Source organism: Ascaphus truei, unplaced genomic scaffold (genome assembly GCF_040206685.1).
Source record: "Ascaphus truei isolate aAscTru1 unplaced genomic scaffold, aAscTru1.hap1 HAP1_SCAFFOLD_209, whole genome shotgun sequence".
NCBI lineage: Eukaryota > Metazoa > Chordata > Amphibia > Anura > Ascaphidae > Ascaphus > Ascaphus truei.
Genome location: NW_027455000.1, coordinates 272,321 through 290,728, shown reverse-complemented (window position 1 = coordinate 290,728; position 18,408 = coordinate 272,321). Strand labels below are relative to the sequence as shown.

At 44.2% G+C, this 18,408-nt stretch overlaps 1 protein-coding gene across 1 annotated transcript in view; it reads left to right on the top strand.

Moving 5' to 3' along the window:
- Nucleotides 1–24: 24 nt before the first annotated feature.
- The window catches only part of LOC142477434 (HEAT repeat-containing protein 5B-like), a gene marked incomplete at its 5' end in the record, with an annotated part of 41,196 nt that continues 22,812 nt past the window's right edge, over nt 25–18,408 (top strand). The window contains 5 exons of the mRNA XM_075582260.1: nt 25–323; nt 6,615–6,723; nt 8,139–8,288; nt 14,762–14,933; nt 15,331–15,488. Coding sequence (XP_075438375.1) covers nt 25–323; nt 6,615–6,723; nt 8,139–8,288; nt 14,762–14,933; nt 15,331–15,488 — 888 coding nt within the window. The remainder of the gene's footprint in view (nt 324–6,614; nt 6,724–8,138; nt 8,289–14,761; nt 14,934–15,330; nt 15,489–18,408) is intronic.

The window sequence follows — 18,408 nt, the reverse complement described above, 5'->3', positions numbered from 1 at the left end:
CACGGCACGAGTGCAGATTGACTGCACCCGGCCACCGTACGCCTCCAGCCCCTGCAGGACAGATTTTACTTCCGCCCGTGCTACTCGCTTCCCCAACACCCGCGCTCGCTTCTCCCGCGGCCAAAACTTTTTACCGCCGCCGCGCTGGTTGTGAGCGGGCCGCAAAAATATCCATTGGGGGCCGCATGCGGCCCGCGGGCCGCATGTTTGACATGCCTGCTCTACAGCATTGGAGACACTTTCACTGTCTTCCAAATCCTGGACAAGTGCAATGAAATGATCAAGAGTAAAGACGACACTGCTGCCTATCTACCAACTAAACTGTAAGTTTGAAGGCTGCAGTAGGGTGACCATCTGTTTTGTACATACTGAAAATAAATGGGATGGGGGGAAGAGGGGATGTAACCTCAAGCTACTGTCTAAGAGACGGTGCCAGGGGTAAAGAAATCAGGTAACAAAAACTACGCTTGCCTAGGCAAGAAAGGACCCCTTTTAAACAAGCACTCGTGTGGTAATGAACTTAAATGAATAAAATGACCTTTATTAATACACTGGCGACACACTTTATTCGAGCTCGGCTAGTCCCACGAATTCGGGTATACCCGGGTGTATTGAGGTTTGTGACTGTTTTCTGCCCGAGTGCATTGAGGTATTTTCTAGGCAGGGATTGAAGCATTTTATTCCCACTGGCTGCAATACTGCACAGTATATATATATATATACTGCATTACAATTCATTAATTTATGCCATCTGGTAGACACACGAAGCATTGCAGCCTATTAAATCCTAATCATTACAATTTAACAGATCAGCCGCCCGTCAGCCAGGCATGAACCCAGGCTGGGAAGGCAAACACAACGGGGCTTGTCAGAGGTGAGGGGTGGCTCATTCCAGGTATCTGCCAGGTACAAACTGGGCATTTGCTCGAATAAAGTGTGTCGGTGCAGTATATAAGGGTAAAATGAATGAAGGAATAGACACACAAAACTATTAAAAAGAATATTAAACTAAATACCTCCCAGTCCAGTGTACCAGACTGGTTGCAATATGGATATGAGGGACCTTGTAATAACTGGCACATGCAAAGATAGATGGATAGCTTGTGCCTCAGTGTGGTATATATGTTGGAACCAGTCTCATGTCTGTCAATGATGTACCGGACAGACAGCTGTATATATAACCACAACTGATTGAATGGTTACTCTAAGAGAGTACACGGTGGAGTTAGTAGTGAGTGATCAGTGCACAGTATCTCAAACTCACATACTAAATATTTCCAGAGGTTGGTATACCTAGAAATAGTACTCAAATCTTAAGGGTAAACAAAATAAATGAAATAAAAAGGTCCTTAAAGGCGACGCAGGGTATTAAAAATGAACACTAAAGCTACTGTGTAGCTAGGGAAAAGAGGCTTCAAAGTGGGAGCCTTAGACACCCTAATGGGTTAAGTACACAAGGTCTCCCACAAGGCGCACTAACAGTATCTAGTTAGTGCCATAGATAGCCTAAGCCTATGTGGAAGCAGTGAAACAAATGTATAATACAAGCTAAACTGTAAGCTGCTTCTCAGGATCCTCCGTGGAAACAGCACAAATAGTACAGTAGGGATAAGCAGGTACCTGGGTATATTGCTAATATGTCAGTAGGTGTTTAAAAAGATACCCGAAAACCAGTTTGTAATAGTGAACTATGTATAGGGTATGTATATATAATTAGTGTCACCCCGGTTGCTCAGGGAAGTGGACACAGTTCAAAGGGTATCAGGCAATCAGACTTATCAGTTGACCTGAATATATACACTATTCCACATTTAATGTAATGGAGATCTATACAGGTCGCTGGGTATATACTGTGCATATGTGCATTGTGGGTGCAGCGGATATGGTCTCCAATACACTCAAACATGTAAAAGTACCAAGATAGATAGTACCTGAGTGGATGAGTATGTGTTCAAACACGATAACCCTAAAAAAACATTCAGGCCCACCCAATGATTCCAGCACTGATTGGGACACTTCCAACGATGAGGGCGAATTAGAACTTAGACATACAGGAGTTGAAGGTGGGCAAAACTCTTTTTTAGGCAAGGATACAGACAGTGTAATTCCTTTTCCAAATCCAAGACACGAAGGGGTAAGAGGAGTAGATCTTCAAGACAGAGACCAATGGGGTTTCAGGGGTCAAGGAGGGAGGAGGCGGTCGAGAAGGAGGCGCAGGTATTGACAACATCACAGGAGGAGAATAGTCAAGTGATTAACTTGTCTCAATTAGCCCTTGACGAATTCCACTTGAAAGCTCTCTCAAAAGGCTTGTCATTTTCCCCTTCATCCGACCGTAACATCTTTGAATGGGTGAAGGACGTTAACCTTTTTGGGCGTAATTTATTGTTACATAAGTTCTTTAAACGGAGAGAGGACTTTATTAATAAGAACCTAAGCCTACCTGACTTAGACCAACTTGACCGTGAGAACCTTCTCAACCTGGCCTCACTTGAAGAAGAGTCCAATAGACCTATTGGTGAGGGGCCATTCACAGATCTCAAACCCAGAGCCACGTTTATTCCTCCATTAGGAATTTGTCCCAATGTGGAGGTATTTACCAAGTTGGTGGTTACCGACTTGGAAAATATTAGATATGCTACCAACACTGGTAACCTTAGTGCTCAGGAAAGAAAGGCCTTGGATGATCTACGTTCAAACTAGTCAATAGTCATCAAATCCTCTGATAAGGGGGGAACATTGTGATTATGGGAAGAGAGGAGAATACTGTATCAAAGAAAACCTGAGACTCCTATCCGACCGAACCTGCTATGAGGTCCTGAGTAAGGACCCCACTATTCAGTACAATCAGGAATTACTCACCATCCTCAATACAGGCTTAGCAGATAAAGTGATCAACAAGCGTGAATTGAATGGCATGTACAATAAGGTCCCTAAAATAGCCACATTCTATAGCCTCCCAAAAATCCACAAGCTTACGAGGCCACCACCGGGACGACCAATTGTCTCCGGGATTAACAACTTGAGTGAACAGGCAAGTGTCTATTTGGATAAAGTACTGAGACCGTTCGTGGTAGCACTTCCGTCCTATTTGAGAGATACCACGGATATTCTCACACGAATTGATGATATTGTGGTTGATAATGAAACACTCATTAGCATGGACGTTGAGGCCTTATATACGAGCATCATACACGAACATGGCATAAATGCCACACTGTACTTTCTGAAAACCAGGGGCCTATTGTACAATAACCATAACAAATTCATTGAACAACTGCTTTGGTTTGTACTGACGAAGAACTACTTTCTGTTTAACAACAAACTCTACCACCAGGTACAGGGGGCTGCAATGGGGACGACTTGTGCCCCCTCATATGCGGACCTGTACCTGGGGTGGTGGGAGGCAGAAATAGTGTTCTCTGAAGAAAATGATATCTACACTACCCATATTATTTTATGGGCAAGATACATTGATGATATCATTATTCTCTGGAAGGGACCTCGTACACTGTTTGTTGACGTCATCAACAAACTTAACTGTAATTCCCTTAACCTTCGACTCACTTACGATATAGGGCCTGACAGCATAGTCTTCCTAGATCTTAAAATAACTTGTGCAACCAATGGTAGAATTGAGACTACAATTCATCGTAAAACCACCGCAACTAATAGTTTACTCCACGCTGATAGTCATCACCCTCAGAATCTCATAAATGGCATTCCAACTGGCCAATATTTGAGAGTTAAGAGAAATTGCTCGAATGATGAAGAATTTGAATCACAAGCACAATCTATGTGCCAATGCTTGCTCGCGAGAGGTTATAGTAAGAACAGCGTTAGGAAGGCTTATAATAGAGCCAAGCATACACACCGGGCATCTCTGCTGAATCCCAAACCCAAACCACGTGAGCAAAAAACAATTCGCCTCATTGGCACTTATAATAGACAATGGAAAACCATCTTTAACATTGTCAACAAACATTGGCATGTTCTCTTAGAGGACACGGATCTACGGGGAGTCTTGAAACCCAGACCAACTATGGTCAGCAGAAGATCTACTAACATCAGGGATCTTCTAGTCCATAGCCATCTTGAACCCATCACTTCAGGCACTTGGCTAGACAAAAGATCTCCGGGTAACTATAAGTGCAAGGGGTGCCGTGCATGTCAGTACGCTCAGGTCACCAAAACCTTTGGTAATTGGGATGATAGTAAAACCTTTAAAATACGGAATTTTGTGAACTGCAGAACTACTGGGGTGATCTACCAAGCAGTGTGCACATGCGGCAAGAAATATGTGGGGAAAACAAGTCGGCAGCTAAGACGTAGGGTCCTAGAACACATAGGGACCATACGCAATAAAACTGACACCCCACTTGCCAAACACGTTAACACTGCACATGGAGGTGACATTTCCAACTTACGTTTTAAGGGCATATACCAACTCCCAGAAACAATCAGAAGGGGGTGACTGGGACAGAGAACTCCTCAAAAATGAGGCAAAGTGGATTTATACCCTAGGAACTCTATCCGCAGGGTTTAAATGAGGGATTTATGTTTGCCCCATTTATTGGTTAGAATATTTTTTATACCTTATGCCACTTTTGACATCACGATAAGACCATATGTACTCATACTGCCAGGATCTGATAACCATGGGGTGTAAGTGTGATATTCACTTTGGCTCCAGCATTTGGGCTGTAACACCCCTTATACACCATAGCCTATACTGTATCCACTCCATATCCCAGCATTATGTACTGGCACATTTACAGCTAGGTACTATCTCTCTGTTCCCTATCATCATGAGCCTCTTGGATGGCACATGTTTATAGATTTATTGATATATTTGTAAACATATTTACCCCTGATGGTATATGCCTCCATTCTACCATTTAGTGTCTATTGCATACAATCACTCGCTTATCCGTCTCGGCAACCCTTCATTTGCTGCCTTACTGTTCTGAATTTACTCAGGTTCTATCAGGAAGCCAGCCAGAACTTTCACAGAAATAAATAGCAACACAAACACATGTTTTATTACTAACACATATACTTAACTTAGCGCCACTGTTGCCAAGGCAACGCTCGCCTATTTAAACGTTCGGCTACCATAGAGGCGTGGCCACCTTGAGAAAGCGTCAGTGCGACGCGAAACGGCCGTCGGTGGTGGCCACTCCTCTGTGACGTCAGCACATGTGTCAGTGCGGTGGCGTCTAGCGTAGCCCCGTGGCAGCCTTCACAGGGCTGAGCTATATCTAGGCTTGCTGCTATATGAGATATACTTCTCTCCACCCGGCTAGCTAACGTTCTGTGGTGTTCATGAATACACCACGCCGGGTGGAATCTCTGTAGATATAATCCGATTGATGCAGTGTTCATAACGCATTCTGGTCTCATCCACTCAGGTACTATCTATCTTGGTACTTTTACATGTTTGAGTATATTGGAGACCATATCCGCTGCACCCACACTGCACATATGCACAGTATATACCCAGCGACCTGTATAGATCTCCATTACATTAAATGTGGAATAGTGTATATATTCAGGTCAACTGATAAGTCTGATTGCCTGATACCCTTTGAACTGTGTCCACTTCCCTGAGCAACCTGGGTGACACTACTTATATATACATACCCTATACATAGGTCACTATTACCAACTGGTTTTCGGGTATCTTTTTAAACACCTACTGACATATTAGCAATATACCCAGATACCTGCTTATCCCTACTGTACTATTTGTGCTGTTTCCACGGAGGACCCTGAGAAGCAGCTTACAGTTTAGCTTGTTTTATACATTTGTTTCACTGCTTCCACATAGGCTTAGGCTATCTATGGCACTAACTAGATACTGTTAGTGCGCCTTGTGGGAGACCTTGTGTATACTTAACCCATTAGGGTGTCTAAGGCTCCCACTTTGAAGCCTCTTTTCCCTAGCTAATCAGTAGCTTTAGTGTTCATTTTTAATACCCTGCGTCGCCTTTAAGGACCTTTTTATTTCATTTATTTTGTTTACCCTTAAGATTTGAGTACTATTTCTAGGTATACCAACCTCTGGAAATATTTAGTATGTGAGTTTGAGATACTGTGCACTGATCACTCACTACTAACTCCACCGTGTACTCTCTTAGAGTAACCATTCAATCAGTTGTGGTTATATATACAGCTGTCTGTCCGGTACATCATTGACAGACATGAGACTGGTTCCAACATATATACCACACTGAGGCACAAGCTATCCATCTATCTTTGCATGTGCCAGTTATTACAAGGTCCCTCATATCCATATTGCAACCAGTCTGGTACACTGGACTGGGAGGTATTTAGTTTAATATTCTTTTTAATAGTCTTGTACATACTGAAGCAGACTATTTAATCAGCCGCGGTCCTTCTCTGGCAACAATTTGTAACAAATGCATAACTGAATGCTAATTACAGACAAAACTGTTCTGCTGAGGTACTATCAGGGTCACCAGCATCTGTGTATATTTTATCTGTATCTATATATCCGGGTCACACACGGGACCATACATTAGCACTTATTCTAAACGCTTGTTTTGATGTATGTACTTGAAATGGGTACTGATAGCTTCTGCCTCTTTCAGGGCCGCTGTTGCTTGTGTCGGAGCATTTTATGAGAAGATGGGTAGGATGCTGGGAAGCTCCTTTCCTGAAACCGTGAATAACCTCTTAAAGTCACTGAAAAGTGCTGAGGTAAGATGCACAATTAGATGGCCTTCTAAAAACTTCTCGAGTTTATGATCCCAGTTTCTACGAATATCTAGAGCACGGGTGGCCAACTCCATTCATCAATGGCCATCAACAGGCCAGGTTTTCAGGATATCCCTGCTTCAGCACAGGTGGCTGCCATTCTAACGGAGCAACTGATTGATCACTGATGTGATGAAGCTGGGATAGCCTGAAAACCTGACCTGTTGGTGAACATTGAGTATTGAAGTTGGCCACTCCTGCTCTAGAGCCTTGGTAAGAAGAAGTTAATGAAAATTGAACACAAAATCATATAAGCAGGGTGACGGGTCTCGATGCATGAATAATACAATTTATTTATGAAGCTTTCAACATTTCGGTCCTCCCTTAGGACATTTCTCAAGAGCAGTCATATCGTAACAGCTGTTTTTGGCTTTTTACAAGTACCTCTGATGTAGCTGGAGTACGCGGAACAGTGTGTTTGCAAGTCATGTGCTCATAGTCATCTTTCCAAAGATGCCATCACACTCCGTTATTGGTTAAGCAGTGATCTGAAACATATCTAACCTCTGGAAATCATCAGTCTAGTGAAGGTGTCTCCAGGATGGTGCGACTAAACTATGATCAACTCGACTGCATGCGGTTTTCAATGTAAAATATGTATGTATGTATGTATGTATGTATGTATGTATATGTGATAAAAAATCACTGGCACTCCAATAGAAATTCAATAATGAATAGGTGCATGTCCCATATAAATAATAAAAGTATACATTACCGCATAGCAGCAAAAAGGAGACAGCACTCAGGTGAATGAAAAATGAATGTATTAAATACAGCACATAACTCCAAGTTATACTCCAAGTTATGTGCTGTATTTAATACATTCATTTTCATTCACCTGAGTGCTGTCTCCTTTTTGCTGCTATGCGGTAATGTGTATATATATATATATATATATATATATATATATACTGGACACCTAACAAGCTCCTATTGAACCCCCAAAATAACCACAACATATATATAAGCACATGAGTGTCACAGAGGAGTGCTACAGAGCATGGCAATATATATTTAAAACCAGAGACAGAACATAAAACACAGACAAAGCTCAGTTTTAGCACATCTAGTGAAACACATACACGGTACATACATACATACATACATACATACACTGAAAATAACATCAAAATAGAGTTCCACATAAATTTGCTATATTCAGTTTGGTATAAAGTAGCTATTTTCTTTTATTTAAAACCTAGTGTTAAGTAACTTTTTTAATTTTTTTATTTATGATTTATAGTCGCTGCAATTATCTATCTTTACTTCCTTTTAGACAGAAGGGCGAATGCAACTGTATAAAGCTTAAGTTGTCCTACGTTATCTGGTATTGTGACTGTTCTCTTGTGCCGTTTAAGTCGCAGGGTCGCAGTGAAATCCTAATGAGTTTGCAGAAGATCCTTGGCGGTCTCGGAGGGGCTGCATCTTCCAGCCACAGAGACATCTACAAGAACGCTCGTTCCCTTCTGACTGACAGGTCCATGGCTGTACGATGTGCTGTAGCCAAGGTGAGTAACCACTGTGTAATGTGAATAAGAACTGCATGAAGCTACAAAACAAATAATATACTGTGTAGACCAGTGGTTTTAAACCTTTTTTTGGTTGGGGAACCCCAGAATTCGATTTTGAAATTCTGAAGAACCCCAACCCTCGCCCCCATTCTCTCGTCGCTCCCGTCTCTCTCCCCCACCCCCTTACCCCTGTCTCTTTCCTCCGCCACACACTCTCCCCTCCCCCCTCACTCTACCCCTCTTGCACACACATACACTCCCCCACTCGCTTACACACACTCCCCCACTCACTTACACATACACTCCCCCTCTCGCTTACACACAAACTCCTCCTCTCGCTTACACACACACAAACTCCCCCTCTCGCTTACACACACACAAACTCCCCCTCTCGCTTACACACACACAAACTCCCCCTCTCGCTTGCACACACACAAACTCCCCCTCTCGCTTACACACACACACAAACTCCCCCTCTCGCTTACACACACACACAAACTCCCCCTCTCGCTTAAACACACACACAAACTCCCCCTCTCGCTTACACACACACAAACTCCCCCTCTCGCTTACACACACACACAAACTCCCCCACTCTGTTACTCTTACACACACAGTCCACCACTCTCTTACTCTTACACACTCAGTCCACCACTCTCTTACACACACACACTCCCCCACTCTTACACACACTCCCCCACGCTTACACACACATTCCCCTACTTGCTTACACACACATTCCCCCACTTGCTTACACACACATTCCCCCACTTGCTTACACACACATTCCCCCACTTGCTTACACACACATTCCCCCACTTGCTTACACACACATTCCCCCACTTGCTTACACACACATTCCCCCACTTGCTTACACACACACACACATTCCCCCACTTGCTTACACACACACACACACACATTCCCCCACTTGCTTACACACACACACACATTCCCCCACTTGCTTACACACACACACATTCCCCCACTTGCTTACACACACACACACATTCCCTCACTTGCTTACACACACACATTCCCCCACTTGCTTACACACACACACTCCCCCATTCGCTTACATATACACACACTCCCCCATTTGCTTACATATACACACACACACACACACCCCCACTCGCTTACACACACACTCCCCCACTCGCATACACACACTCCCCCACTCGCTTACACACACATACACACACAAACTCCCCCTCTCGTCCTCTGTTGCTCGACTGCTAAAACTCTGACTCAGGCCCTCATTCTCTCCCGTCTTGATTACTGTAACCTCCTGCTGTCCGGCCTTCCTGCCTCTCACCTGTCTCCCCTACAATCTATCCTAAATGCTGCTGCCAGAATCACTCTACTCTTTCCTAGATCTGTCTCAGCATCTCCCCTCCTGAAATCCCTCTCCTGGCTTCCAATCAAATCCCGCATCTCACACTCCATTCTTCTCCTCACGTTTAAAGCTTTACACTCTTCTGCCCCTCCTTACATCTCAGCCCTAATTTCTCGCTATGCACCACCCCGACTCTTGCGTTCTGCTCAAGGATGTCTTCTTTCTACCCCCTTTTTATCTAAAGCCCTCTCCCGACTTAAACCTTTTTCACTGACTGCCCCACACCTCTGGAATGCCCTTCCCCTCAGTACCCGACTAGCACCCTCTCTATCCACCTTTAAAACCCACCTTAAGACACACTTGCTTAAAGAAGCATACGAATAGCACTGTGAACATTCTGAACACATGATACATAAAGCTTGGCCCCCTGCAGACGCACTTACCAGAACTCCCTCCTACTGTCTCTGTACGTTCTCCCTACCTACCAATTAGATTGTAAGCTCCTCGGGGCAGGGACTCCTCTTCCTTAATGTTATGTTTGTCTAAAGCACTTATTCCCATGATCTGTTATTTATATTATCTGTTATTTATTCGATTACCACATGTATTACTACTGTGAAGCGCTATGTACATTAATGGCGCTATATAAATAAAGACATACAATACAATACACACACTCCCCCACTCGCATACACCCACACTCCCCCACTCGCATACACACACACACACTCCCCCACTCGCTTACACACACACTTCCCCACTCGCATACACGCACACTCCCCCACTCGCTTACACATACACTCCCCCACTCGCTTACACATACACTCCCCCACTCGCTTACACATACACTCCCCCACTCGCTTACACATACACTCCCCCACTCGCTTACACACACACTCCCCCACTCGCTTACACACACAGTCCCCCTCTTGCTTACACACACACTCCCCCTCTCGCTTACACACAAACTCCCCCTCTCGCTTACACACAAACGCCCCCTCTCGCTTACACACAAACTCCCCCTCTCGCTTACACACAAACCCCCCTCTCGCTTACACACAAACTCCCCCTCTCGCTTACACACAAACTCCCCCTTTCGCTTACACACAAACTCCCCCTCTCGCTTACACACAAACTCCCCCTCCCGCTTACACACAAACTCCCCCTCTCGCTTACACACAAACTCCCCCTCTCGCTTACACAACAACTCCACCTCTCGCTTACACACAAACTCCCCCACTCGCTTACACACAAACTCCCCCACTCGCTTACACACAAACTCCCCCACTCGCTTACACACAAACTCCCCCACTCGCTTACACACAAACTCCCCCACTCGCTTACACACAAACTCCCCCACTCGCTTACACACAAACTCCCCCACTCGCTTACACACAAACTCCCCCACTCGCTTACACACAAACTCGCTTACACACACACTACGACTTCCGACGCAGGGAGAGGAAGGATAGCAGTGACCGTGTGGCTGCTGCTGAGCTCCGTAGCCGCCGGTCCTTGCTATGTGGGGGTTCCGCCGCGGGGCCCTGGGACAGCATAGGAGAGTTCTCCCAGCTCCCCCCCCCCCATGGCGGCTGTGGAACTTGCTTACACACACACTCCCCAACTCGCTTACACACACTCACTCCCCAACTCGCTTACACACACACACTCCCCCATTCGCTTACACACACTCCTCCACTCGCTTACACACACTCCCCCACTCGCTTATACACACACACACACACTCCCCCACTCGCTTATACACCCACATACTCCCCCACTTGCTTATACACCCACATACTCCCCCACTCGCTTATACACCCACATACTCCCCCACTCGCTTATACACCCACATACTCCCCCACTCGCTTATACACCCACATACTCCCCCACTCGCTTATACACCCACATACTTCCCCACTCGCTTATACACCCACATACTCCCCCACTCGCTTATACACCCACATACTCCCCCACTCGCTTATACACTCACATACTCCCCCACTCGCTTACACACCCACATACTCCCCCACTCGCTTATACACCCACATACTCCCCCACTCGCTTATACACCCACACACTCCCCCACTCGCTTACACACCCACACACTCCCCCACTCGCTTACACACCCACACACTCCCCCACTCGCTTACACCCACACACTCCCCCACTCGTTTACACACCCACATACTCCCCCACTCGCTTATACACCCACATACTCCCCCACTCGCTTATACACCCACATACTCCCCCACTCGCTTATACACCCACACACTCCCCCACTCGCTTACACACCTACACACTCCCCCACTCGCTTACACACCCACAAACTCCCCCATTCGCTTACACACACACACACTCCCCCACTCGCTTACACACACACACTCACCCACTCGCTTACACATACACACACACTCCCCCCACTCGCTGGCACACACTCCCCCACTCGCTTACACAAACACACACACTCCGCAACTCGCTAACATTCCTCACTCGCTTGCTCACACACTCACTCCCCCACTTGCTCACACACCCACTCCCCCAGTCGCTCACACACATTCCTTCACTTGCATACACACACACTCACCCTCTCTCTTATACACACACACTCCCCCACTCGCTTACACACACACCTACACTCCCCTACTCTTACACACACACACTCCCCCACTTGCTTACACACACACTCCCCCACTTGCTTACACACATTCCCCCACTTGCTTACACACACACCCCACTCTCTTACACACACACACACTCCACAACTCGCTTACACACACACACTCCCCAACTTCGCTTATACACACTCCCCCACTCGCTTACACACACACACTCCCCCAATCGCTTACACACACACACTCCCCCGCTCGCTTACACACACACACTCCCCAACTCGCTTACACACACACTCCCCCATTACACACACTCCCCCATTACACACACTCCCCCACTCGCTTATACAACCACATACTCCACCACTCGCATACACCCACATACTCCCCCACTCGCATACACCCACATACTCCCCCACTCTCATACACACACACACACACACACTCCCCTACTCGCATACACCCACATACTCCCCCACTCGCTTACACACACACACTCCCCCACTCGCTTACACACACACTCCCCCACTCGCTTACACACACACTCCCCCATTCGCTTACACACACACACTCTTTGACACATGCTCTAACACTGACACACAGAGACTGACACACCCCTCTCTCTCTCTCTTTGAGGGAGCTGCGTGCTCTTGCCTGATCCTTCCTCTCCCCCCTGTCAGCAGGAAGTTGACACGACTTCCGACGCAGGGAGAGGAAGGATAGCAGTGACCGTGTGGCTGCTGCTGAGCTCCGTAGCCGCCGGGTCCTTGCTATGTGGGGGTTCCGCCGCGGGGCCCTGGGACAGCATAGGAGAGTTCTCCCAGCTCTAACCCCCATGGCGGCTGTGGAACCCCTGAGGGGTGCTCGCGAACCCCGGGGTTCCACGAAACCCTGGTTGAAAATCACTGGTGTAGACAATCATGCAAAGCAATACTAAATGGATATTATTGTGTTTGCTTGATAACATAACTAATGAACTTCCAAATGGGTAGTCAATCTTTTTATGATTTTCTGATGATGCTTGTAGCTTTATCTCAAATTTGTAGCAAATGACCATTTTGTTCTGGTGAAAAAGCAGTATTTTATTCAGATTTAAATAGCAATTGTAGAACGAAAGTAATTATACATGTACAGGCAGTCCTCGGTTATCCAACGGAATCTGTTCTGGAAGTAGCGTTGGATTGTAAAACCGTTGTAAAGTGAGTCCCATGTTAATCAGTGGCGGTGAGCGTTGGATAACGCATTCAGGCATCGGATAACGCATTCTGGCTTAAAAAACCGGCCCTTAGGGTTGCATTGTAAAGCGTTGGATATTCCATTTGTTGCAAAAGAGAAACGTTGGATAACAAACACTACCTGCATATTGTTGCATTTAAGCTTAAGATCTGAGAGGTATCTTCGTAATTTCTGAAGAAAGAACCAACATACTAAAGACACTATTGGATATAATTGTTCAACACTATGTCAGATACTATACCTATCGCAATTATTCACGTGGGTTAGATTTTTTAATTTAGTACTAAACCATATATGCCAGAGACTTCAACATCGGTGTGCTTTGGAGCTTATCAAATAAGCCTCATAGTCTTCTACTACTTTACTTTTAGAGAATATTCAATTTTCACATTTGTTGTAAAGGTGCCTTTTTTTTTTTTCATTAAAAACTCAGTAAAATTCTTTAAGGCTTAAGTGTACTGATCATTAAAACTGAATTTGAGCACAAAAAAGGTATTTGAGACTTATTTATGCTCCTCCTCTATGGATGGGGTTGATCAGGAACAGATTTATGAAGTGGCTATATAGAAATGCTCAACATTTTAAATGTAACCCTTTCACTGCCTGTGGAGCTTGCCTAGTATTGCAGTTTATGCCGTATTGAGTTAATACGAGTTGAGTGTGTTTTGGTATGTGTGTGTGTCTCTGCAGTTTTGTGGGTTTACAGGGGGCATTGCTGTGTGTGTTTGTGGGTGTACAGGAGGGGGGAGTGTCAGTGTTAGAGCATGTGTCAAAGAGTGTGTGTGTGTAAGCGAGAGAGGGAGTGTGTTTCCGTATAGAGGGGGGTTGCAGAGTGTGTTTGTGTGTATAGGGGGGGCTGCTGTGTGTGTGTGTGTGTGTGTGTGTGTGTGTGTGTGTGTGTGTGTGTGTGTGTGTGTGTGTGTGTGTGTGTGTGTGTGTTTATAAAGGGTGGTTGTGTGTATGTACAATTTTCTTTTAATAAACTTGCAGTAAAAACATAAGAATGTAGATGATCATGCTGATAAAAATCAATATGACTACAAAAGTGTCCTATCTTTTTTTATGAAAAATGTAAAGAAAACATAATTAGCCTACATTTAGCCTATAATAGTAATAATCCCCTCAGAACATGGTATTACTGGCCAATAATGCCCTGTCTGGGTTAAAGTCCCTTGGCTTCGCCTCGGGCCTTCAACTCTTCAACTCTTCCAGCCAGGGAATTATTGGCCAGTAATGCCCTGTTCTTCGGAGATTATTACTTAAGTAATGTTTTTTTTTCGCAGTGCCTGCTGGAGCTGCAGACCGAGGCCGTTTTCATGTGGACAGCCGAGCTGGAGAACGTAGCAACACTTTGTTTTAAGGCCTTAGAAGGCTCCAACTATGGAGTGAGAGTCGCAGTTTCTAAACTCTTGGGAACGGTTATGGCCACGGCATTAATGCCAAAGCAAGCAACAGGTAGGTTTACAGCAGCTCGGTTGCATTCATTAGGACTCGTACAGAAGGTGGGTGGGAATAACCAAAATCCCCAGTCAGTAACCAGCAAAGTACTTCTAGTAAAATTCCAGTGGTCAAGGAGAAATCTCTCAGAAATTCATTATTGTAGAGTCTTGCCATGTGCGGCTTAATAACAAAGCATCAAACTTCTTCTTGGATTAGGAAACCCAGCAGTAAAGCCAGAGTCCAATGAGGGATGAAGACACTATTAGTGTAAATCCCTAGACAGCTGTCTTTGCACATCTCTATTTCTCTACAAGAGCTCCATTCCTAATGCCATCGTCAATGACCTGTACATTTCAAGTTAGATTTATTTTTTTAATTTGTTTTGTTTTACTTTTTATCTTATTCACTAAAGTCATGCGACAGAATGTTAAGAGGGCCACGTTAGAGGAGGTGTTGGAACTTATGGCCACAGGATTTCTGCGGGGAGGCTCCGGATTCCTTAAGAGTGGAGGAGAAATGTTGAAAGGCGGAGGATCAATCAGTCGAGAAGTGAGAGTTGGCGTTACACAGGTTTGTTCTGCAATATGTATAAACCTATAAGCAGCCGTACATAGCCTAGAAAGTAAAAAATAGCCATTAACATCTTGTGTGTATTATTTTCTACTTCTGTACAACAATGAAGCAGAGTTTTATTTTTTAGCATTTTTGGAAATGAAAAATACAACTTTGGCTAGTAACAGTGTCAACAATAAATCATTTTGAAAACAATGTGATTGGGTAGTCCCTGCCATGAAAAACTTACATGGCTGCACATACATGAATTCTCAAATGTTAAGAGATGGTTAATACATCCTACAAAGTGATAACCCTGGAGTTCTATAATACCATTATCAACTCTGAATTCTACTACCGAACTTTACTCAAGGTACCTGTTCTGTAAGTGAGGGCAGTAATAGTGTGGATGTATTAGAAAGCAAGACGTACATTGTAATTCTTTGCTAAAATATCCTTAAAAGTCTAAATAATGGAAGCAGGCTTCTAAACTAGTTATTTTTGAGGTGTGTGTTTTTGTTTTGCTTCGTCTCCCAAGCCTTGCACCACATCTCCAAATAATTGCTTTTACCATTCATTTAGTGATTGAAACCTGCATTGTGGTTTCCCTGGCATCAGTTTAATTTAGTACAGTAATAGTAATGAATATTTTTATTGTGCATTCTGCTCTTACGTTGACCTGTACACACAGGGACCCTTCAACCAGTTCTCCATATCGGACAACATTTTGGAGTGGAAAGGTTACACGTTCGTGCGTGCGTGTGTGTGTGTGTGTGTGTGTGTGTGTGTGTCGTAGCCCGAGAGGCAGATGGTGTCTCGGGCTACAATCCGGAGGTTCCCTCAGCTGGCGGTGGGCATTTAAAGCCGTACCACGACACAGTTATAAAGAATGTGATTTCTATTTAATCCATCTTGTAAGTGGGCATTGTCTTCCCCCCTACTTTTTATAATAAATCCAATTTTTCTGGTAATGCCCTAGGATTGTGCGCTGTTTCTTTGTGTATATATATATATATATATATATATATATATATATATATATATACAAATGTTATCAAAGGTTTGTAAAATATTAAAATACATGTTAAATATTTAAATAAATTTTTATATATATATATAAAAATTTTCATTTAAATATTTAACATGTATTTTAATATTTTACAAACCTTTGATAACATTTGTATTTAAATACATATTTAAGCTACCTTAAGTTACAAGTGTTTTCAGTTTGAAAAAACTGCATTTAGCTGCCTAAGCAACTAGTAGTATGAAATTAGCAGGAGCAGAGAGTCTTAAGGGCCACATGAAGGCTCTTTGCGGGCCCCATTTGACCTATGGGCAGGCAGTTGAAGAGCCTGGCTGTACACACAATGAAACCAAGCCAATGCATTTCTCTACCAAAGAGCTTGACCTAATTTTAGTACACACCACAGAAAGTAATTTGTTTGAGATCACATGAAGCTTACACTAGATCTTTCACTAGGGGATCACCTGTCCTCGTGTCCACCACAGAGGTGACACTCGCCAGTAATTTGTAACTACTTCAAACATGACTTCCATGCAATGAGGACACAAGGGAGAGATCTCGGCCATCAACAAAGAAAAACACAATCGTACTGTGCATACTGTCAGTTCATTAGGTCACTTTTATGGGATGCTCATTGGGTTTGCAGTAAACTAAAATCCCACGTGATGCTAAGGTTTATTACAAAATAATGTCTCTCCTTCATGTTTGTTTTAGCTACTCTTGTTCTACATGCAGAATTGTCTCCACATTCTACAATAATATGCTAGATCACGGGTACACAAACTTCTGGTGCTGCCCCCCCCCCCCCCTCTACCTTTTTGCTGCGGGGTCATGTGACCCTGATGCTGTGTTGCCATGACGGGCGTCGAATGACGCAGTGGGGTCATGTGATGTCACATGCCATGGCTGAGTTGAGTTGCAGAGGCCTTGCGCGGTCCCCCGGCATTTAATTTAAATGCCTTGGGGAAGAGTGTGGGACCTCTGCAACCGCCTGCGCCCCACCAGAAAAATCTTGTGCACCCCTGCACTAGACAGTGAAGAAAACCAAAATGGCCTTTTGACTGGTCACATTATTGCAAGCTTTTTCTATTGGTAAAGAATGGTGTTGTGAATAATAATGGAATCAAATCTTGTTCAATTTGTTAGCTTTGTTTTGTCATTTAAGTACTGGTTTATTGGGAATTGTAACCATGGGTTGATACCACTTTTACTGACCGTTTATAGATCTTTAATGCATGTTGGCTGCTCACTATCCCATTAAACTAGGCTTTTTATATGGAATTGAAAGACCTAAATGGCCCAGATTACTAAACGGTGCTTAGCCTTGATGTATTAATTTGACTGGGCCTGACGGTGCACTAAAATGTGTGTCCGCTGTGTAGAGCATTGTGCAGGTTTTGCATCTTGCGTCTTGGCATGGTTTCGTCCCGCATTCAGTTGTGCTGCTGAATACCTACCCACATCATTTATATTAACTCCCACTCCACACACACCTTTTGTAAAGCACTGTTTACACTGTGGGCTCTCCATTCATTTATATTCATACAGATTCACACACACACTCTTACATCACTAACTTTCAGGAGCCATTTAACACCTCTAGCCATAAATCACATCCACACACGGGGGAGGGACGAGCACAGATAACATTCCTAGAGACACTGTTTTTAAGTATACCCTTTGCATGCTTCATTCATTGTAACATCGCCAGAAGAAGAGATCAGTGTATCTCGAAAGCTCGCACAAATAAAAGCATTTCGTTAGCCACAGAACGGTATCGTCTATTTATTTTTTGATTATTGAAGCTCGGCTAACACGGTACTGATACCTCTACATATATAATATATATATATATATTTAATATTTTTATTTTTTACAGTCCATGTAATGCTTCTTAAAACTGTTTCTATT